Source organism: Podarcis raffonei, chromosome W (genome assembly GCF_027172205.1).
Source record: "Podarcis raffonei isolate rPodRaf1 chromosome W, rPodRaf1.pri, whole genome shotgun sequence".
Taxonomy (NCBI): domain Eukaryota; kingdom Metazoa; phylum Chordata; class Lepidosauria; order Squamata; family Lacertidae; genus Podarcis; species Podarcis raffonei.
In genome coordinates, this window is record NC_070620.1 from 28,107,611 (window position 1) to 28,132,164 (window position 24,554).

Genomic DNA, 24,554 nt, shown 5'->3' on the forward strand with positions numbered 1-24,554 from the left:
CCATTATAGCTGATCACTCAGCAGTAATATTGGAATGTAATCTATCCAATACCCAGGAAGGTATGAGGAGATGGTATCTTAATATATCATTATTAAATGATAAAAACTTCATTCAATATATAACGCAAGATACGCAAATATATTTTAAAAATAACTCCAAATCATTAACGCCAAGACTGAAGGAATGGGAAGGCTACAAAGCTTATATCAGAGGGAAGAAAATATCTTTCTCTGCCAACAAGGTCAAGATGCAAAAATTAAAAGAAAATAACCTAAAAAAAACTTTTAAAACATTATGGGGCAATATGGCAAATAACCCATCTAGGGTTACATATGAAAGAATACAACAACAAACACTAGAACTGGATAATATACTAGCTCAAAAAATTGAGTTCAGCTTATTATGTCTAAGACAAACATATTGGGAACAGGGAGAAAGACCGACAAAAATTCTAGCTAATCATCTAAAGCAGAAGAAAATGAACCAAATAATACCTTTAATAAGAAAGGGGGGGAAATCACAGCGACCTCATCAACAGATATAAATAACAATCAATCAAACCTTTATTGCATTAGCATACAGCCATAGCAAGATAAGACAAAAAAAAAAATGCTAGAGAGAAGCAACCTGATAAAACAGAATTCAAATGATATTACTGGCATTGTGACATTTAAATTACCCTAAAACAATAATATAAAAATTTAGTTGCCAGCGCCGGGAATCTAAAATGCAGATGTATATAAGACATATAAATGTATATAAAACATATAATGGCCCCAAAATAGGCTCGGCACATTTGGTTAAAAAGGTAATACAAAGAATTAAAACAGGTCCAGGTCTGGGACACACTACCCAGTCAGTGTAGCCCTGAGTTTCAAAGCCTGCACTATAAAGATTGCCACCCCACGTGAAATTTGGGGATTTGCGTCCACAAGAAGGAATTTCAAACAGTCTTCCTTAGATGTGATGGTGGGCGGGATCAAGAGGAGGAGCTTAGTTCTTATTAGCTCATAAATAGGGCAGTAGAAAAAGAAGTGTATGAAGTCCTCTACTTCATTCATTGTGCATGGACATAGACGCTGAGTAATGGGGGTCTTAAAGTAAATCCCCTGCAAGAAGGCCGTGGGTATAGAATGGAAACGGGCCATGGTAAACGCTCTTCTCAAATTGGGCTCCGTCAGGTCTATCAAGTAGTTGGCAAGTGATCTTACCACTTTCACTTTAGGGAGCCACTTGGAGAGGCGAGCTGTGGCGGACTGTGCCCGGTCCATGGCCTCGTCTCTTGTAAGAATCCAGGCCCAGATATTATGATGGTCCCAAGATGACAGCGTGTCAAGATCTGGGAGGGAGTAGCGTGCCGTGATAATCTCCATGGCCTTGGACCATTTGTTGTTAAAAGCACAAGTTAAAAAGGCTTGCCTGGCTAGTAGGGAGCCTGGGGCTTTGATTAATTTACAATAAAAACTAATTATTCTAATGTGGGCTCTCGCAACAATAGAGGGGAGGCCCAGTTCTGTTCTTAACTGTGCAGCAACCGAGCCCCTGGGGAGGCCCAGTAACTTTCGTGCAAAAGAGTTTTGTAGAATCTCGAGCCGTTGTAGTGTTTTTAAATTCCACCCCCAGATTTCAACCCCATACAGTAACATCGGGAGGACTTTGCTGATAAATGCTTTTCTGATTGGAGGAACCAACTGGCCGCCTTTTGCATAGAAGAATTTCTCCAAGGCTTTGATGGTTCTACGGGCAGCCAGGATGGTCATATTTAGGTGAGCTGACCAACTAAGCCCATGCTGAAAAGTGATGCCCAAATACTTGAATGCTGAACAATATTCAATAGAGTGGCCCTCAAAATTCCAGAATGGCTTCCGAGTTTTCGTGCCAAAAGTAAGAATTTTGGTTTTGGCGAAATTGATTTTGAGGGAGTTGGTATCACAATATGTCATGAGTCCTCTGAGCATGTCGTTTAAGCCCTGCTTGGTTAAAGACAGTATCACCATGTCGTCCGCGTAGAGTAATATGGGGATCTTGCGCTGTTGTAAAGAGGGGGCAGATTGGTTTAGGGCCTTCATGGTTGTAACGATGTCATTAATGTAGAAATTAAATAGAAAAGGGGCCAAGAGGCAGCCCTGTTTGACCCCTTTATTCAGAGGGAAAGAATCAGAAAGAGCTCCCAGAAGGCCAAATTTTACTCTGGCCGATATGTCATTATGAATTTCCATAAGAAGGTGGAGGAGTCTCTTATCTATGTTGGTGTAACTAAGCTTCTGCCATAGCCTATCTCTAGGGATGGAGTCAAAAGCGGAGGTCAGGTCCACAAAAGCCGTGTGTAGTTTGCAGTTGAACCTGTTTAGGTATTTATCAATCAATGTAAATAGAACAAGACATTGGCCAGATGTACTATGACCTTTACGGAAGCCAGCCTGTTCTGGATGGAATAGCTTTGTTTCTTCTGCCCACTCGATTAATTTCTCTAACAAGAATCTAGAGTAAACCTTGTATGATATGTCCAGCAGGCTAATAGGTTGATAGTTACGCGGATCTTGTGGGTCCCCCTTTTTATGTATTGGGATGACTATGCTCTGTTTCCAGTTAGGTGGAATCTTAAGAGTAGCATTAATAGTGGTAAAGAGAGATGCTAAAATAGGGGCCCACCACGTCTGGTTCGATAAAAATACCTCAGGTGGTATCATATCCTCCCCCGGGGATTTATCCCCTGATAGCATGCTAATTAGTTGTAAACATCTCTCTGGGGAAACTGGTTCCCAGGTGGGCAAGGCAGATGCTGGAAGAGAAGAGACTACGTTTACTTCAGGATCTGGGGCGGAATACAGCTGAGCAAAGTGAGAGTGCCAACTGGCTGCTGTGATATTATTAATGATGAATGAGTGGGGTCTTAAACCTGCATTAATTAAATTCCAGAATTTCTTGTCGTCACGGGTTTTAATGGCCACTGACAGGGCCGTCCAGCGTTCTTTCGCAAAGAGCAATTTCTTATGTTGAAGCAACTTCTTGTAGTATGAACGGAATTGGGCTAACTCCCTGATTTTGCTCTGGGAGCTGTCTGATTTCATATCAGACTGAAGAAATCTAAGCCAACTTCTGCACTGTTTGCATTCTTGGTCGAACCAAGTTTGATTCTTCCAGGTTAGAATCGCACAGGGAGGTTTCGTGAGTGAGGGAAGCAAGTAGGCTAGAATTTGCTGGAAAGTTCAGAAATGATTCACATTCGTTGTTAACAGCTGAGCTTTCAAGGCTAGGATCTCAGGGGAATTTAGGAGGACTTTTATGTCTTGCTCCAGATAGATATCCCACTTCTTACGTCCGGGGGCTAAGGTCAGTGGGTCCTGGAGGTGGAATGAGCTGGGAAGCCCCAGCTGTGGGGGGGGGGGAGGAGATGGCGATTGGAAGGTGGTCACTTTCGTTTCTGTTGAACACATTGAAACAATATGCCTTATCATTAAATGCCGAGGAGGACCAGATGTAGTCTATAACGCTTGCCCCTCTCGAACCTAGAAAAGTATAGAATCCCCCGGACCAGTCTTTGGGTGTGCCATGCAAGCTGTGCAGCCCGCAGTTTATGGTAAGCTCCAGAAGTATGATGCCAGCCCTATTGATGGTCTTATCATGTGAGTTCCACGTAGGAAACCACTCTTCTTCTATGAATAATTGCGACTTATGGGTGAATGAGCCTATATCTGCTCCGATTCTGGCGTTAAAGTCCCCCATTATAAGGATCTCTGACTTTGGAAATTCAGCCACCGATTTATCGAGGATAAATCTTAAATCCTCCCAAAACTGATTTGATTGAGAAGGGGAGGAGGTAGATGGATTGTACAAGTTTAAACATATGAAGTCCCCAACCGAGCTATTAGTGATACGTAAAGTTTGAATGGAATTACTCTCTAACCAAAAGAGAGGAGAGATATTAAGTTGAAGCGCCTGCGAAACAAATGTTACCAGGCCACCACTAGGGCGCCCATACAAATGTGTTTTGGACGCAGGAATCACAAAGGCGTCATAGCCCGGTAGGGATGGGGGGGGTGACGATTCTAGGCACCAGGTCTCTTGTATACCCATAATCTGGAATTTCGCTAAAAACTCTTTCATATCCCCGCCATCCTGTTGGGACGTCCATCCCGCCACATTCCAGGATAGCACATTAAAGCAGTTTGAAGAGGGACTATGTGCTAGTCAGTTACTCTGGATATAAATAACGATTTTTTTAAATTCTACAAAAAGCTATATGAAGGGCCAGAAAATATACCAGAGGATGAGGTGGAAAACTTTTTTCAGGATATTAAACTACCAACCATTGAAGAATATCACAAAGATATGCTATCAGCCCCCCTGATATTGAGAATGAAATAGAAACAATGGGTAATGGAAAATCACCTGGACCAGATGGTTTTCCTATAGAATAGTATAAAATATTCAAAAAATTATTAGTCCCCAGACTTCTAGAGGTTTATGAGGAAACAATATGAGTTTATGAGGTATAAAGGTGTCTATGCTGCAACATTTAATGAAGCTTTAATAATAATTATACCAAAACCTAACAAAGACCCCACTGAATGTGCAAATTACAGACCAATTTCATTAATGAATGTCGATGCAAAGATTCTGAATGCAATACTGGCTGAAAAATTACAAAAAGTCATCCAAGACTTGGTACTTAATAATCAAACAGGTTTTATAAAAACAAGACAAGCCACAGATAATGTAAGATTAACAATAGATTTGATAAATTTAAAGAGCAAGAGGAGTTTATGATAATGTCACTAGATGCAGAAAAGGCTTTCGATAGAATCTATAAAGAATTCATAGGGATCGTGTTATGTAAATTTGGCTTCCCTACAGAATACTGTAACTGGATTAAAATGATTTACAAAAATCCAACATCTCGGACTGTTACAAATGGTAGAATATCTAATGTGATTAATCTAAAACGAGGAACAAGACAAGGATGCCCTCTGTCTCCGTTACTATTTAATCTATGCCTGGAACCACTAACAAGAGTAATAATTCAAGATGAGCATATCAAGGAGGTAAAACACAACAAAGAAAATTACAAAATTGTATTATTTGCAGATGACATCCTTCTATTTATTACAAAACCAGAAGATACAATTCCAATAATTATGGAGAAAATAAAAACCTTTGGCTGAATATTGGGCTATTCCATAAATTGGACAAAATCAGAGATTTTGCCAATAGGGCATTGTATACAAATAGGCTACATTGTATAAAAACCATCAATTTTGGATGTGCAAAGACTTTATTAAATATTTGGGCATAATGATTTCATCAGATGTTAACCAAATCGTAAAATTACATTTGAATCAAATTATAAAAGAAATTTATTTTGATATTGAAAGGTGGGGACCTCCAAACCTTTCCCTTTGGGGAAAGGTTAATGTCCTTTAATTAATGTCCTTTAAGGACTATTGTTCCAAAGCTTTTATACATTCTTAGAGGATTACCAATATATATTCCCAACTTATATTTTCAAAAAATAAATCAAATATTTAGATTGTGCCTGTGGGGTACAAAGCCACCAAAAATATCATTACATAAAATGCAACTTCCAACTAAGGAAGGTGGTTTTGGGCTCCCAAATCTGGAATTATATCACCAGGCCTACCTGCTGAGCAAGACAAATTGTTGGAGAGCAAGGCCGGCAAGATGGCGCCGAGGTAAGTCACGCTCTCCGGCGCTCACTTTTATTCTTTTAAAACCTTATCTTAATTGCCCTCCGGATGCCAATTTCTAACAAACGGAAAACATTTTAAAGACTCTGAGCACTTTTATAACTCCTGTTGGCTCTGCGAGCTTCAGCTTGTCCCAGCCTGCTCCCTCCCTCCTTATCAGCTGCCCGGTCAAGGTTGCCAGAGAGGAGAGAACGCTGCTGTCTGAACTGAGAGCAGAGAGAGAAGAGGTCTAAAGACAGGACTGTGAACGGTGTCTGGAGAAGGAGGGTAAGGAGAGACACGACTGTGAGCCCTGCTTTGAGACTGCCCATAGACACCCAGCTCTGCTGAACACAGAGAAAGATAAAGCTTGGAGATTCGGGGGTTAATTGAACTGACTGACCCCCGCCCAGCTGGGGGGCTGTGTGAACTAGCTGGGGACCGGGAAGAGGAAGTGCAGTAGCTGGAAAGACTCTTCATTTTAACAAACTGTTCTGAGGAGACCAGCATTTATACTCTCAGAGACTCCTGGTGAAGGCATCCTGAGTTTTTTTTTTACAGGAAGTTTTTAATCTACACAATAACTCTACAACAGTGTATCGGATAGGACCCTCTGGAGGTTTGGAAAACCGGCTTCAGCAAGATATCGCTCTGTGCCCTGCCTTATGTGGTAGGCCTCTGAAAGACTGCTTAGAAGGAATCAGTGAACCAGCCCACAGAAAGTTTCCCTTCTGGGGCTCTTGGATATCCTTCGTTCAGTATAGGGCGGTGGGAGATGGCCTCTAAAGACTAAGCTAGGGCCCGAAATACAAGGTTATCATAGCTGTACATGCGCTATAGCCAAACTCCACTATTATCCTTTTCCAACTGCACATAAATTGCCTAAATAAGGCAATTTTAACTTTAATGTAGCCGTTTTATTACTGCTGTCCCTTTGGCAGCATTGTTTTATTATTATATTCTGACTAGGTTGCAGCATCTGTGAAACAGCGCTGGTCGCATGATTGAGGTGAAAACTACAGGCTTAGGACAATCGCCAAGATCTAAAAGCAGAGAACTCAAAATAGAGAAATATACGGAGGCTGTTGATGAGCACATCAGGAAGTTGCTGCAGAGAGCAGGTGGGAATATAGATTGATATCCCCACTTGCCCCCCAATTTAAGGCAGTCGCACCTGGGGTAAACTGCCCTCTCTCTATATCAAGACAACTTTTACCATGGTTTTTACTAGAAGAACATATAAGGAGTTGGGTATACTGCCTGACTCGGCAATCAGCCCCCCGGGCCCTGGTAAAAGACAAAGCAAAATTACAAATTACTTTCCTAAGATGGAGGAGGGTAAGAGTCCACAAAAAGAGTTAATTCTTGATGAAGTAATACCCCCCTCTCTTACTGTTCTTGATTGGACGTCTCATTTTAAAGAGACATATCAAGGTACTGGAAATATTAACTCCCCATGCAGCCTAGCGCAAGAACTAGCTTTAGCCGAGGAACTTCAGGAGGGAAATACCTCTATTACTAAGGAACAGCTGCCCACGGAAGAAATTACATCAACCCATCAAAACCAGATATCTATTCCAAAATACTCTCAAACAGAATTGAGTGACGACCGCCCTTTGGATTATTCCTTAGCAATAAGTACTGATCTAGCCAACATAAAAAATTATCTAACAATAACAAATGGGCTACTGCTGACGTTAGTAGAAAATTTCATACCTCAATTAAAAGAGATAAAATTAAATGATATGCCCCAAGAACATAAAACAGTTGAGCTAGTGGGGACGAACAAACCAGTAATAAATAAGAATCTGCAAAGACATAACTCAAGGGTAAAAGTGAAGAAAAGTAAAAATATCAAAACAACAAGGAAAGCCAAGTATACCTGTAGTAATCGAAGCATACATTGGCAGAAATTGTTTAAACTTCTTCCCTCGGCCCCAAATAAATCGACCACATGCGGCAGCAAAAAGAAGGGTAAAAAGAGAGGAACAAAGATAGTTACACAGCAACCGGCTAAGGAGGACTCGCCAAGGCTGACTCCAGTAGCAAGTGAGAAGGTAGAAGTAACAGTTCAGTCCCTGGATAACCAACTATTTAACAAACCTGATGCTGTGGAAGTAGAGGCCTCTACCTATGAAGGCAATAAAACACTTAGCAAATCGAACAGCGGGGAAGAGGAAGCGTTCAGTAGAGATGATACCCCCCTTCAGGCCTGGCAAGCCTCCAGCCAGGAAAGAGATTGGAATCTGATCCTAAATCCCCAAAAATTGGTATTCACAAACTTCCCGAAGCCTAAGGGCTTCCTTACAGGGAAACAGCGAATAATGAACTTTGTATCTAGCCTAAACGACATACTGCCAGGAATGGTTAATTCTAATGATATCATCTCGGTGGAATATCTACATTATGATGGTCACTCAGTGAGAGCACTGACCACTTTTAGGGATCAGAACCTGGCCAAGTTTATTTTTAGGTCAAGACCTGCCTTTTTAAAAGCACGGATAACAATACTTAGGCTCTTTGAAAATAAGGCTCCTTTGAGCCCCCTTTTGAAAACTAAGCAGGCAAATTTTAGAAAGGGGAAACAAATCTCAAAATTCTGGCCTGACAAACAGAATCCGCAATGCCTTGTGAGCAAAGGTGAGGATTTCTTTACTATGGAAGAAAATATCCTAATTGACCAATTCTGGATGTTCCCACCATTAATACAAACTGACATCTTGGGAAGACTAGACAAGCTAAGAGATAAGCTGGCCGAGAGAGCTTCAGGCAACGAGGTTATTAAGGGGGACCAAAAAAAGACCACAACACGTAACCTTCAGATCAAAGCGGAGATCAACTTTCCATCAAGAGAGAACGTGCCACCCTTCAAGGAGAGCACTCCATCACCCCCTCGAAGGAGAAATATCCCTAAGGTGACCCTACCAGACGTATGGGACAAAATGAGATACCTAGATGAAACAGAATTGGGCCAAAATCAGGCCGCAACAGAATATCCACAGAAGGAATTTATGCATAATAAAGATCCGGTGTTCACAAATGTGAGCACTTTGCATTCACCTATTGAAATCATAGAGCGGCTGGATAGCCCGCCAGACAAAGACGATAGGCGACCGATACATAAAGCGACAAACCCTAAAAGTACGTTAGCTAATAATTGACAAAGACTTGACTGTGATAAAGCCAATCTTAAATTTTTATCATGGAACATTGCTGGTTGGCTCAACAAGGCAACTGACCAATCATTTGTCAATTTTATTCAAGATCATGATATAGTCTTCCTGCAAGAGACATGGCTAACAGGGGATTTAGATGTAAATGGTTTTGCCTCATTTTCGCTCGCAGGTTCACCAAGCAACAAAGGGGGATGAGTTAAGGGTGGGTTAGGCATTCTAATATCCACAAGGCTGAGAGCATCTTTCGTCGAGCTAGAGCCTCTGAGCAGTGTGGCCATGGCATTATTAATGAAATGCAGATATTGCACACTTCTATTGATTAATATATATGCCCCTCCCCAAAGAGGCAAGCAGCTTATCAAAAATATCTGGCATAGGCTAGAATCATATGTCGATGAGCTAATGAATCAAACTCCTGCAGCGGCAGTGCTGCTGGCTGGGGATTTACCGTATTTTTCGCTCGATAACACGCACCTGACCATAACACGCACATAGTTTTTAGAGGAGGAAAACAAGAAAAAAAAATTCTGAATGAAACAGTGGATGTATCATTTTTGTGCTTCATGCTGCGGCCACAGACATGTGATTTGACGGTGAGTTTGGGGTAGCCCAATGCAAAGATCCTGAGGATCCATGTGGATCCATGCTTTGTAACCACGTTTTTGCACCATTGCAGCCCCAGGCAACAGTGGGTGCGTGATTTTTTTGGTGCAGGCTGTAGCCATGGACATGCTATGTGATCTGATGGTGAATTTGGGGTGACCCAATGCAAAGATCCTGAGGATCCATGTGGATCCATGCTTTGTAACCACGTTTTTGTACCATTGCAGCCCCAGGCAACAGTGGGTGCGTGATTTTTTTGGTGCAGGCTGTAGCCATGGACATGCTATGTGATCTGATGGTGAATTTGGGGTGACCCAATGCAAAGATCCTGAGGATCCATGTGGATCCGTGCTTTGTAACCATGTTTTTGCACCATTGCAGCCCTGTTTTTGCATCAGATCATTGCTATGTGATCTGATGGTGAATTTGGGGTGACTCAATGCAAAGATCCTGAGGATCCATGTGGATCCGTGATTGGAACCACGTTTTAAGTAGGGAGGGAAGGAAAAACATAGAAGCGACAAGTAGAGGGGTGTGCAGAGAAGCAGCTGGCTAAGAATGCAGGAGAGGGGTTTTACCGGAGGGAGGAAAGGAAGGCAAAAGTCCCCCCCCCCACAAGCCAACCAGCTCTCTCTCTCTCCCCCCCCCCCCCTCCAACCTGCATGTTGCCTTCGAGTCCCAGACGCACGGAAAGGAATTAGAAGGAAGGACGCTCTGCTTGCCTGGAGGGGAGGGGTTTTCTCTGCTCTTTGTTCCGTTTGAGCAAACACAGTAAGGAAACAGAAGCGGGTGGGCAGTAAGACCCTGAGGCAGAATGCAGGAAAGCAGCAGCTTCCTACTTTCCTCCCTTCTCCGGACCATTTGATATTTGCCTGATTTTTGCCTTCACTCGCGCTTGTCAGCTCCAGGGACCACACATTCACTCAATAACACGCACAGACATTTTCCCTTATTTTTTAGGAGAAAAAATCTGCGTGTAATAGAGGGAAAAATACGGTAAATGCCAGAATTGGCCAGTCAGATGAAGCGTTATATGCTCATTTCCATGATGTACCTCCCATTTCTGAAGAAGCCCTTTCTATTCCCCCAAGGCTCTCAAAAGACAAGGGCTGCAACTACGCAGGCCTATGCCTTCTACGTTTTTCCAACAATCTGGATCTGACTGTATTAAATGGTCGTGTCGACAGAGAACCCAGTGGGGAATTTACATTTATATCCAACATGGGAGCCTCCACTATCGATTACGTCCTGGTGTCATCTAACCTTTTGAGCAGAGCACGGGAATGTAAAGTGGTGGAGAGGGTTGACAGCGACCATCTACCGCTCTATTTAATACTGGATGTAAGAAAAGATCTATTCTGCTCTGATAAACTTGTAGCCCCATGTTTCGAAAACATGGAGCTAAGATATTCACGTATTAAATGGTCCAGCAAATTGAGTGATGAAATATCGGAAAGACTTCACTCAGATACTTTTCTTGCTAGAAAGGAGAACCTTGTTAATTCCCCAACTCCTGAGGCTAGATTAGATATATTCCGGGAACTGATTTCGTCTCTACAACCTTATCTGACCAACAAAAAAACGCCACGGCAATCTCTACACTTTAATAAATCCAAACCTTGGTTCGACCAAGAATGCATGGCTATGAAACGCCTCCTGCTGGATAAGTACAGGAACTATAGATTAGCGAACTTACCTTCGCTTCCATTAGACTGGTTTGAGTTAAAACGCAGTTATAAAGCTCTGATTAACAAGAAAAAGCTCCAGGCACAAAGGGAGGAATGGCAGTGCCTAGTGGAGGCCTCCCAAAGGAAAGATTCTGCCACGTTTTGGAAAACAATTGCAAAAAGCTGGAGAGACTCCCCGATCGAAATCGAATACTCTATACCCGCTGGAGCATGGGAGGCCTATTTCCTCTCATTATATTCATCAAATCAACTGGTCCCAGTTCTGCCTCCTGCTTCAAGTGAATTTGGCAAGGAATGGCCCCCTGTAACTACAGAAGAAATTACTGGCCTTATCCAATCCCTTAAATCAGGGAAAGCCCCGGGTGCTGACAATATCCCACCAGAAATTCTTAAGGCAAATGTTGAATGGTGGGCCCCTGTGCTAGCCGCCTTGTTCACTAGTATAAATCAAGCGGCTATTATCCCCGAGGACTGGGGTCTAGCCATCATCATTCCAATATTCAAGAAAGGAAACAGAACTGAGCCAGCTAACTACAGACCAATCAGTCTATTAAGTATTATTAGCAAACTGTATGCTGCTCATTTATGTGATAAATTAGTGGAGTGGATGGAAAGAGAGCATATTCTATCAGAAGCTCAAGCTGGTTTCAGAGCAAAGCGTTCAACTATAGACCAGGCCCTTATCCTTCAACACCTGGCAGACAAATACTCTAGAAAAGGGGGGTCTTTATATGCAGCTTTTGTGGATTTTAAATCGGCTTTTGATCTAATACCAAGGGACAGACTCTGGGAAAAGCTTGGCGCTACAAACATAGATAAACGCTTATTACGCCTTATCCGTGGTCTATACGAAAACACCAGGGTGAGGGTAAGATGCGATCGGTGAGGCCATCTGACTAAAGAAATTCAAACGCACTATGGGGTTAAACAAGGATGTGTCCTCGCACCAATGCTATTTAATTTTTATATCAACTCTCTAGCAGTAAATATGGCGAAAGAAAATGCCCACCCTCCCAATCTGGCAGGTATGCCCCTCCCGGTGCTTCTGTATGCGGACGACGCAGTCCTACTCTCCTTTTCCTGCGTTGGCTTGAGGAAGCTTTTGAGATCACTTGCTGACTATTGTCAAGCGGAACAACTATCAATAAATTACAGCAAATCTAAAATTATGGTGTTTTCAAAAAAAAGAAGGAAACACAAATGGAGAATTAATGGTCAACCTATTGACCAGGTAGCATCTTTCAAATATCTTGGAATAACTTTTCAGGAAAGGGTCTCGTGGCACCAACAGATGAAAAACGCCATTGCCAACGCAGGAAGGGCCAATAAAGCCCTTACAAGATTTTTTCACGGGAAAGGGGGTAAATACGTTCCGGTGGCCTCCCAAGTTTTTGCTGCAAAAATACTCCCACAACTCACTTATGGATCCCAGGTTTGCAGTTTTAAAAATTTTGCGCCTATGGAGGCATTTCAAACAAAATTCTATCGGTGTTTATTGGGGATCCCCCCCTGTGTATCTAATATAGCTGTCCGCTTAGAAGTTGGACAACCACCCGTCAACGCGCGGTTGTGGATTCTAAAGATACACTACTGGTTAAAACTTATTTTTTCCCCGGCCGGTTTGGCTCCTTTAACACTCTTAGACACCTTTCATTCTACCTGGAAAGCTTCCCTGTTTGAAAAGATAAGAAGCTTGGGCTTCTCCCCGCAGATCTTGATAGCGGCAGGATATGAGAGAGCCAGAAGTCAAGTGCTTCAACGCATTAGGGACATAGAGCTGCAATGTCATATGGGCAAAATGGATAAATATGCCACAATTAGAGACTTTGGGAGAGGGTTCTCACCCGCAAATTATCTGGCTGATTTACAAATACCTAAGTACAGACACTCCTTTACCCTGGCCAGATTTAACGTTTTGCCCTCTGCCCTGCTGCTAGGCAGATATGAGGGCAAACCATATGAGTCACGTGTTTGCCCATGTGGCTCATCGGAAGTGGAAACAAGTCTGCATGTATTGCTGCACTGTAGTTACTACGAGGATCTACGCCTGACCCTTATTGCCCCAGTTCTACAAAAGCTTAAAAATGAACCAGAACTCCAACGTATGAGAGCCTTGGTAGAAGATAAGGTTCCTGAAATTACGATCAATGTTGCCAAATTCTGTGTAGCCGCTATTAGGCGCAGGAAACAAGAGCTTTCCAATGCCAATATGCAGGCGAAGGCAAATACTTAATTTTATTTATGCTGTCTAATTTTAAATTGCTGTTATGGCCTAATCTGTATCGAAATTGTCCTTTGTTTTTTCCGGTGTTATGCTTTGCTGACTAGCTGTACGAGTTAATCTGGTCTGTGACCGTTTAATAAAATTTGATTTTGGAGAGCAAGCAGGAATCCCAGTTGGGCTACTCTCAAATATAGTTTCATTGAATCTCTTGTGGGGTGGACCAATCTCAGCTACAACTATAAGAAATATCCCATTAATCTGGAGACTATTAAAGCACCCATAAAAATTTGGATGAACATATATAAAAATAATAAGGATGACCCTTACCAGCATGAGAAATTAACAATATCGGCCAACGCAAAACTAAAAATTGGAAATCAAGTACAGTGGTACCTCGGGTTACAGACGCTTCAGGTTACAGGCTCCGCTAACCCAGAAATAGTACTTCAGGTTAAGAACTTTGCTTCAGGATGAGAACAGAAATCATGTGGCGGCAGCGAGAGGCCCCATTAGCTAAAGTGGTACCACAGGTTAAGAACAGTTTCAGGTTAAGAACGGACCCCCAGAACAAATTAAGTTCCTAACCCAAGGTACCACTGTAATAATTTGGCAAAACTGGATGAAAAAGGTATTTTGACACTGAATCAATTAATTGATGAGAACTACAAATTTGTGGAATATAAGACTTTGCAGGTAAAGTATGGATTAACCAGTGAAATACACTGGCAATATATCCAATTGAAACATATGTTGGAAAAGCAGTTTGGCCCTGATGCTATAGCAGCATCGGAAACACCCACGCTGTTACAAGATTTAATCTCTGCAACAAAAACAAAAAATCCTACACTTGCCCTATATAAAACTTTACTTAACAGGAAGAAATGCGATTTAGAATATGAAAGACAAAAATGGAGTAAAGAGCTAGGAGTACAGATAGCAAATGATATAATAATAGTAATAAATTTTATTTATACCCTGCCCTCCCCGGCCAGAGCCGGGCTCAGGGCAGCTAACATCAATAAAATTTCAGTAAATAATAGGGAAAAAAAGAAAGAAAAGGCTTCTGGTTGGCCGCGCGATTAATGGCGGACGGGAGCTCTTTCGGAAGAAAGAGCCCCAGCGTTTTGAAGATTGGGGCGACCGCGAGAGTGTCGCGGAGCCCCTAAAAAACCTCAGATCGGGCTTTCTGAGGACCTGGTGTTCTGGCAGGTACCCTTAGTGACTCCTCTGCTCCCCGGTAAGCTCTAATAAGAGCCCCGAGAGCGAGCGGGGTTGGAGACGCGGGTACTGTGGAATTTACTCACTTTCTTCATAGCGCAAAGCTCCAAGTCCGGCAATTGTGAGCGACCAATTTCTCCGACCAAATTATCAAGGATTGGACAATTGTGAGTAAAAAAGATTTTAATTTGGACAGTTAATTGGAACGAAAGGGATTTAAATTACGGAGGTCGATCCCTTTCCGCTGAAGTAAAAGTGAAAGCAGTTACCGCTGACCGAAGCCGTAACTTTAAAAGACCTGTCAAAACTTCCAAGGAAATATGTCAAACCCCTCTTTCTGCAGGGGGAAGGGGGGAGAATTTGATTGATTTGAGACCCTGCTTGAGATAGACTTGACAGTGGATTAGACTCTTTCTTTTTAGAAGCGGTTCTCCCGGCAGGGGAAGGCTAGACTCCATTATTATGTCACAAAGGGAGCAGATACATTCAACTTTCGTTTTCCTCTTTGGGGATTACAAAGTAACTGCTGCTATCTGAGATTGTTAAAATAGCACACAGAGTTTCTTTTACCCTCCTTGAACTGGATATAAGTGTTTGAACTAATTTTGTGGTTCCAATAAAATATAATAAAATAAAATAATAAAATAAAATAAGGAAAGAGAATAAGACTTTGAAAGAGGGAAGCTGTTGGGCTGCCTGCTGCTGCCTGCGCACTAAAAATCTGGTGGACTCTGACTGGGTGAGCTGACCTTGAAACTTTGGAATAGCTATGGCTAATGGGGTAGATAAGTCTGAGAAAAGTAAAAGTAAAGATAGAAGACCTTCTAAAGCACCAACTTTTGAAGAGTCGGTGATGCAAATGTTAACAGACATAAGAGCAGGTGTGAGAGGAACTCAGCAGACTGTACAGGAGTTGAAACAAGAATTTGTAGATGTGAAAAAAGGCATTCAAGAGGTCAGGGAGGAAGTTGCTGTCCACGAAACAAGATTGAGGGAATTGGAAACAGTGAGAGTGCCTGACGTGGAGAAGATTCAACAGGATGCGCTCAATGCAATTGCTTTTTTACAGATGAAGGAACGGGAGAATCAACTGAGAGTAAGAGGCGCACCCCAATTGGAACAAGATAATCTTAAGGATTGACATTGGGTCTACATTACAAAAAAAGCTTGAAGATTAAACTCCTGAATGGAGTTGCATCAACACTTATGGATAAAACACAGACACAGAAAGTAATGAATGCTGGCAGATTACCAAAGGTTTTTGTTGAAATGGTGGACAAATTTGACCTGTCAGACATATGGAGAGTGAGAAATCCAACTGAAAAAGACTTCACATTCTATTCAGATACAAATCTGGGTGCTTCTTGCCCCCATCTTTGGACAGTGTCCTTCTGGCCCCATTAAGACTTCCTCTAAGTCATTTCTAAAAAGATTAAACAATGGGGGGGGGGCAGAATACAATCCTATCTGACCCCTCTTAACATTGTGGTTTTGTTAGAGAGTTGCCCCAGCAACCTACATGTTCCTATCACTATATAAGGCTTTTATAAGGTATAGGAGTCTCTTGTCCTCCATCACTGAATACAACTTTGACCATAATTTGGATCTAGGGATGGAGTCAAAGGCAGATTTTAGGTCCATAAAGGCCATATATAAATGGCCTTGGAGTGGTCCTAGTATATTTCTCTGCTAGGTGTGACAGCACAAGACAGTGGTCAGATGTTGAGTACTTCGTACGGAAAGCAGCCTTGGCTTCAGAGGTTATGTTATTATCCTCAAGAAATGTTGCCAATTTAAAGCAAAGGAAATGGGCATATAATTTCCCCATTATGGAAAGCAAACTAATTGGCCTATAGTTGCCAAGATCTATAGGTTGTCCTTTCTTGTAAACTGGGACCACAATTGTATACTTCCAGCTAACTGGGATTTTACCTGAGTTATTAACCTCTGTGAAAAGAGAATGTGCAAACTGCTGTATTTTAAAAATAATAATAAAAGGATAAAGGACCAACCTGATGCAACTTTGGCGAACAGTCTCTCTTGCTTTCTGATAGCTTGCATTGTTGACAATAGTTTGAAATGCCTGGATTGGATCAATGACCTGTCCCCATACTTTAGACCCAAGCTTATCCAGGATCACCATGAAACAGTGGAGCGCAGGCCAGAAAGGATTGATGCTTTCATCTAAAAAAACAGCAACAAACAAATCAAAACATGCTTAGATGGGAAATAGCACTTTGAAGACAATAAAAACATGTAAATTTAAAAACAGTAAAGAAAAACTTGTTGGGTACAAGAGAAAAAATGTAAAAATCCAGTATCAGGCAACACCTTTTATCCAGACCAACCAAAACTTCCAAAAAATAAGTGAACAAGTTCTTTGGAAGGCTCCATCAGGTTGAATTTCAAGCGAGGATCATTCCACGCCAAATCACAAATCACCTGATTTTAATATTTGACCGTGCTCTCACGACTCAAAACTTCAGTTTTCTTCAGTTTTTTTAATGTGTCATGGTACTGCCGGAGAATGCCAGGGAGGAGCAGGAACAGGCAGAGGGAGGTGGGCAGGAAGTGGCGATTGAGTGATCAGAGTGATCTGATCTCTGAGTGATCAGAGGTATTTATTGTGAAGAGCATTCACAAGCCATCACCACTATGAGATAACCTCAAAAAAAAATTTAAAGATTTTTTGGTCCAAAATTGGGCACAGGAGAATTTTTTGAAAATTTCAATTTTTGTGCAATTTAGGCTAATGCAATTTCTGTGTCAGTTTAGAAAAAACCTGCTGTTTCGCTTATTTTTCAACCGATTGGGCTTATTTTGGTATCAAAATAAAGCTAATTGTGGTCTCTTTCAAAATAAGGTATAAAAATGGTATTAGGTGCCACAGAAAAAGGTCACCAACCATTCAAAGTGAATTTTTGTCATTTTATTCCCGGTATGTTCAATAAGCCATAGCGTACAAACCACAACTAACACGTGTATCATACTTTTGTTGTAGAATGGGCTAACCATGTACTTATTATGCTGTAAAAATAAGGAGGGTGTTTTTTGTGGTTATAAAATAAATTGATTTTGAAGGGGTTTTTTACAAAAAAATATATTACTTTTTTGGACAGGTTTAAGGTCTCTTTGAGCCTGAAATAACTCACACATTCATGAGAATAGTTAAAATTGTACCCTCTGATGTTACAATGTCATCTGATGTATTAAAAAAAATAAGTTTTATTGATTATTTAATAAAAACAAAATATGTCTCAGAGCCCTTGTTCATTTTATTGTGTAAAACACTTTTGCAATGTTATGGTCAAAGCTGTTTTGTTTCCCATACATGTAATATGGTCAATGATGCTGTTTTTTTTAAATAAATTTTATTGGATTTTACAATTTTATATTCAACCAAATAACACAATAACTCAGAGAAGCTATGAACTATGCCGAGCAGGGCACCCAAGATGAACAGGTCATAGTGGACAGGTTTGACCAAACGTGATCCACCTGGAGCAGGAACCGGCAAGCCACTCCAGTATCCCTGCCAAGAAAACTCCATGGACAAAGACAACAGGCATATAAAAGCTATGATGCTGGAAGATGAGCCCCTCAGGTCGGAAGGTGTCCAACATGCTACTGAGGAAGAGCGGAGGACAAGTACAAGTAGATTCAGAGCTGATGAAGCGGCTGGGCCAAAGCCGAAAGGACGCTCAGTTGCGGATATGCCTGGAAGCGAAAGGAAAGTCCAATGCTGTAAAGAAAAATATTGCATAGAAACCTGGAAGGTAAGAACCATGAACCTGGGTAAGTTGGATGTGGTCAAAAATGAGATGGCAAGAATAAATATTGACATCCTGGGCATCAGTGAACTAAAATGGACGGGAATGGGCGAATTCAGTTCGGATGACCATCATATCTACTACTGTGGGCAAGAATCCCACAGTAAAAGAAATGGAGTGGCCCTCATAGTCAACAAAAGAGTGGCGATAGCTGTACTGGGATGCAATCTCAAAAATGATAGAATGATCTCGATACGAATCCAAGGCAGACCTTTTAACATCACAGTAATCCAAGTTTATGCACCAACTACTGGTGCTGAAGAAACTGAAATTGAGCAATTCTATGAAGACTTACAACACCTTATAGAAGTGACACCAAAGAAGGATGTTCTTCTCATTATATAGGGGATTGGAATGCTAAAGTAGGGAATCAAGAGATAAAAGGAACAACTGGCAAGTTTGGCCTTGGAGATCAAAACGAAGCAGGGCAAAGGCTAATAGAGTTCTGTCAAGAGAACAAGCTGGTCATCACAAACACGCTTTTCCAACAACACAAGAGACGACTCTACACGTGGACATCACCAGATGGGCAGCATCGAAATCAGATTGATTATATTCTCTGCAGCCAAAGATGGAGAAGCTCTATACAGTCAGCAAAAACAACAACAAAAAGACTCACTCATTCCTGTGATTCAATGCAAGACTGTTAAGTAAGTAAACACTATATTTTAAGTTTACTTTATAAGATTATAAGTTGTTCCCCTATTCTTTTTTTAAGAGGGAAACCAAAGGGAAGACAGTTTATAAGCTGGAATTGCTCAGAAGAGATAAGGTTTTGCAGCCTAGTTCCAAAGCTTCTACATTTTGCTGCCAAATACGGGGTTTTAATACTCTGCTTAACCCCCACACAGGAGATTGGATGGATAAATTGTAATAAATATAATACATATAATGGGGTGGAGAACTGACTTGATGCTGAATTCATGGGCAACTTGTAACCCCTGCAAGTCTTCCATGCTGCCTACTGCAGGTGATCAAGCTGTTGCCTGACTGCAAAAATTTGCTGCCTGTGGAGGAGAAGTGTCCGGGTGTGTAGAGCAGGAGTATTAACCATGTATTACCGGATGATGTTTTACAGCGCCAACTTTCTGCTTTTTTCCCATTTGTCTTATGCTTTTACAGTGATTGTTTTGCCGCAATGCCACTCTTAAGTGGTTTTCAACTTTACTTTTCATGTTAGCCGTTTTCATTCCAGAACAATGCCCGTCTTGTTTTGGAAATTGGGGAGAACTGAACTTTGGTTTAATTAATTTTGAAAAGGTGAAGGCTGCCAAAACACATCCAACTTTTGACTTGATAGGATTTCTAATCACCAGCAAATTTCTGCCAAACAGTATCCATATTTATTTCACACAGCGGTTTAGCAAACTGCTCTGTGAGGGGGATAAGGGAGGGAGGGGTGAAGGGAGGTGTGGTGGTCAGGTGTATGGGAAAGGCAAAGGGGTGGTAGCCATGTGTGTGTGTGTGTGTGTGTGTGTGTGTGTGTGTACACATACACACATGGATTCTAGAAGATGCCACAGAATTTTCCATAATGGACCATACACTATTTAACAGGACATGAAGGGTGAATCTGGCGCCAGGTCAATGGGGAAAGTTGAAGGTAGAAAGCTTGAAAAGAACTCACTTGAGATTCAGAGCTGTACCGTATTGGCCCGAATATAAGCCGCACCCGCAAATAAGCTGCACCTTTAAAATTGAAGGGTGGGGGGAGAGAAAAAAAGACAATACCCGGGCTGCTTCCTGGGGGGGGGGGGAGCCACGCTGCTTTGTTGACGATGTAAAGTCGTGAATATAAGCCACACTTTAACTTTTCACTGTCAGAATTTGGGTGGAGGGTGGTGCAAGGCACTTGTATTTTAGTGAGCTGCATCGAGTCATGATTATGAGTCATGGAGGTGGGGAGAGTGTTTGTATGAATTTAACAGTGCTTAGTTTATCTTTTGATTGCGATATTTTTATTGTTAATAGTGTTTTTTATTATAAATGCTGCATTGATTTGTTAAGCATATAATATGACTTTTGCTTTAATTGTGATGTTTCACTGACAATTTGTTAATTATTCTGTATGATTTATCCTGTTCTTTTATGTTCTATCATGTTGTTATTATTTATTGTTTGTAAGCCGCTTTGGGATTCATTTGAGTGAAAAGCAGGATAGAAATATAATCAATCAATCAATTTTAACACTCTCCTTAACCGGATGTTGCTATATGTCTTGCCTTTGCTTGGCTGGCTTCCTTATCTCTGTGTTTTAATATGTAACGGCCTCCTCCCACAGAGCTGGCAAACTGACAAAGTAAACAGATAATAGGAAATTTTTCACTGTTATGACTGCATTTGAATGGTTATGGTGCTCCCAAGTGGTGAATGCAATACAACAGCACTGCTTAACAAACAGTAAGAAATGAAGAAAGTCTGAAAACCTAATGATTTTAAGAATTAACTGTGCTGACAGAAGATTTTAAGCAGAAGTAAATATATATGAGGCAATGTTATAATGGGGGGGGGGGTTAATGTTGCTGAACTGGATGCTTTTCTCATGGAGCAGCTACAACAAATGTACTATGGATAAATGAATGTGAGTTGCAGAAATTAATTCATAGAATAGCAATCTGAAGAAGGTGCAACCAAATTGATTTCTGCTCCTTGGGGCTTATCCACACTTACCTTGACAACCAAGAAGGAATAACCAATTCTTTTTTAGGATACTTTTGAAATTTATATAAGGCAGGAATAGCGGAAGAACAGGACATAATAAAGTATTTCCAAGGGAAAGAAATTCCCAAAATACCAGAAGAGAAGATTGACCAACTAAATTCGCCAATTACCATGATGGAGATACACCAGATTATTTCGCTTTCAAAGTTGGGCAAATCACCTGATCCAGAGGGGCTACCAGCAATCCATTATAAGAAATCGGAAGAGACATCAGCCATACCAATGAAATCACTTATGAACAAAATAATCTAAGATGGTAAAATCCCAGATTCATGGCAAGAAGCGAACATAATTCTAATCCATAAACAAGGATCGCCTTGTGAATCTGTTACCAATTATCGGCCTATCTCACTTTTAAATGACAATTACAAACTGGAAGCAGGAATTCTGGCCAACAGACTGAAATCGGTACTAAAGGATGTAATTAATCAAGATCAGGCCGGATTCCTCCCAGACCATCACATGAAAACTAACGTGAGAGTAGTGATAGATTTAATTGAGTATTTAGACCTAAAGCCGAATAAGAAAGCTGCTTTCATGTTAGTGGATGCCAAGAAGGCTTTCGATAATTTATCATGGAAATTTTTAAAGAAAGCTATTGACCTAGCTATAATGGGAGAACAATTTACCAAAGGCATAAAAGCTATTTATGAAAAACAAAAAGCCAACCTAATAATCAATAATGCAGAAACAGAATATATATCAATAGAAAAAGGCACAAGACCGGGCTGCCCACTCTCCATAGCTGTCAACATTTTCCTTTTTTTAAGGGAAATTCCCTTATTCCGAATAGGATTCCTTGCAAGAAAAGGGAAAAGTTGACAGCTATGCCACTCTCTCCTTTATTATTCATATTGACTTTGGAAATACTAAACTCGGTATTGAGGAATGAAGAAGAAATTAAAGGAATTACCCTGGGCCAAAAGGCTTTCAAAGTGAAAGCCTTTGCAGATGATTTAATCATTACAGTAGAAGACCCAGAATCGAGTATACCTAAAGCGTTGGAAAAAATATCAGCATTTGGTGAGGTTTCTGGATTGTACTGGATTTAAACTCAACAGATCAAAAACAAAACTAATGTTTAAAAATTTAAGGGGTTAGGAGAAAAAGGAGCTACAGGATAAAACGGGTTTGATGATAGTGAAAGAAGCAAAATATCTCAGAATTGAAATAACAATGTAAAATATTAACCTTTTTTGATGATAATTATAATAAATTTGGGAAAGAATTTTTTAAAAAATTGGAAATTTGGACCAGACTAAAACTTTCATTTTGGGGGAAAATCTTGGTAATAAAAATGAATGTGCTCCCCAAAATGATCTTCCTTTTTTCAAATGATCCCGATTATAAGAAGAAGAAGAAGAAGAAGAAGAAGAGTTTGGATTTGATATCCCGCCTTTCACTCCCTTTAAGGAGTCTCAAAGCGGCTAACATTCTCCTTTCCCTTCCTCCCCCACAACAAACACTCTGTGAGGTGAGTGGGGCTGAGAGACTTCAAAGAAGTGTGACTGGCCCAAGGTCACCCAGCAGCTGCATATGGAGGAGCGGAGACGCGAACCTGGTTCCCCAGATTACGAGACTACCGCTCTTAACCACTACACCACATTGGCTCTCAATATAGGGAAAATTGAATGTTTAGATAGGTGGAGAAAAGATTTGACAATGTTTATCTGGCTGAGTAAGAAATCCCGTATAAATAACAAATTACTGATGGGTAAGAAAGAGAGAGGGGGCTTTGCACTTCTAAATTTAAGAAAGTATTACGAGGCAGCGTTCCTGACGTGGATTAAGGATTGGATCTTGTTAGAGAAGACAGATTTACTGGACTTGGAGAGTTACAACAACAGATATGGGTGGCTTCTTCTTTTTCTTCTTTGGCGATCACTCGTAGCAGAGTAAGATTGTCTTCCATAGACACGGTTTTAACAATGAGTCCGTAAGTGACTGTGGAGGCCAATTCTGGACCCACACGTCCTTCCACAGTGGGGACATTGATTTCCGGGCAGGAGTTGATCACAGTGTGGATTTGCCAAGCGTGCCTTCCTCTTAGCACGTTTCTCCCTTGCATCCTGAGTTTGAGTGTCTTCAAAGCCCAGGACACCTTTGGTAAAGGCTGTTCTCCAACTGGAGCGCTCACAGGCCAGTATTTCCCAGTTGACAGTGTGCATGCCTACCTTGGCTACAATAAAGTCAAAGTCCACAGTGGGTTTACTAATCATATAGTTAGGAATGCCCTCTATAAGGTGTGGACTGATACCAACCATTACTTGAACCTCAAACGCCATGGCGGCTGTCCCCATTAGAGGCCTTCGCAGTTAAAAATATAAATATGAATAGCAATTGGGGAACTTACAGCCAACTACTAAAAGAAGATCAAGGGCAAATGAAATTGAAATCATTTGAAGAGATAAGGCATTATCTCACCGATTGGCTACAATACCACCAGTTAAATAATGTATTTAATTCAGATAAAAAAATAGGTTTCGGAAAAGAAGAATCCAAATTACAAATTATATTATTAAAGAACAATAAGAAATTATTATCTAAAATTTAAGATCTATTACTTGAATGGGACCTGAAAGATGAGCAAGTAAAAGATGTTATGGTAAAATGGGCTCAGGACATCAGCCACACAATGCAGATGGAGCAGTGGGAAAAACTTTGGAGACCAGACATCAGATTTACCGCCTGTTACACCATTATGGAAAATCTGGTAAAAATGTTGTATAGGTGGTATATGACACCCTCTAAATTAGTCAAGGTATATAAACTAAAATCCAACCTGTGTTGGAAATGTAATAAAATTGAGGGGACAATGTTCCATGTATGGTGGGGATATGAGAAAGTTAAGAACTTCTGGGGATGTATCCATGAAGAATTAAAGAAAAAAAAGTTTGAAATTTCTAGAGAGAAGAAACTGGAGGCGTTCCTATTGGGTATTTTAGGAAATGACATCCCACAGGATAAGAAAAGGATGTTTTTATATGCCACAGTCACAGCCAGATTGCTACCTGCTAGAAATTGGAAAGGAGACATCATTCCCACTAAAGAAGACTGGATAATTAAATTATGTGAATTTATAAGATTGGCCAAATTAACGGCAGCCATAAGAAATCAGTCCAACCAAATTCTAAGGAAGGAATGGCAATGTTTTGAGGACTATATGAAAAAACACTGCTCTAAGAATAATATATTGCTATGCGTAGAATAAGTATGTAAAGATGAATCAAACTAAGGTAAAATTAATAATGGATATATATTGGACAATACAAGACACAATGTTAAACTATTTATAGTATAAAGGATGTCAAGTTGTGGTGGAGGGAAGCTACACAGGTGAAAGTTTTAGTATTTCTTTATTTTTGTGTATATGGGTTTTGTTTTATTTTTTTCCAAAGTATGATAT

General features: G+C 40.8%; 1 protein-coding gene across 1 annotated transcript in view; it reads right to left on the minus strand.

Annotated features, from left to right (window-relative positions):
* Window positions 1-24,554, minus strand: part of LOC128406133 (probable helicase senataxin) — a 237,281-nt gene that overhangs the window by 129,678 nt on the left and 83,049 nt on the right. The window contains 1 exon segment of the mRNA XM_053373156.1: window positions 16,610-16,781. Within this exon segment, the coding sequence (XP_053229131.1) occupies window positions 16,610-16,781 (172 nt within the window).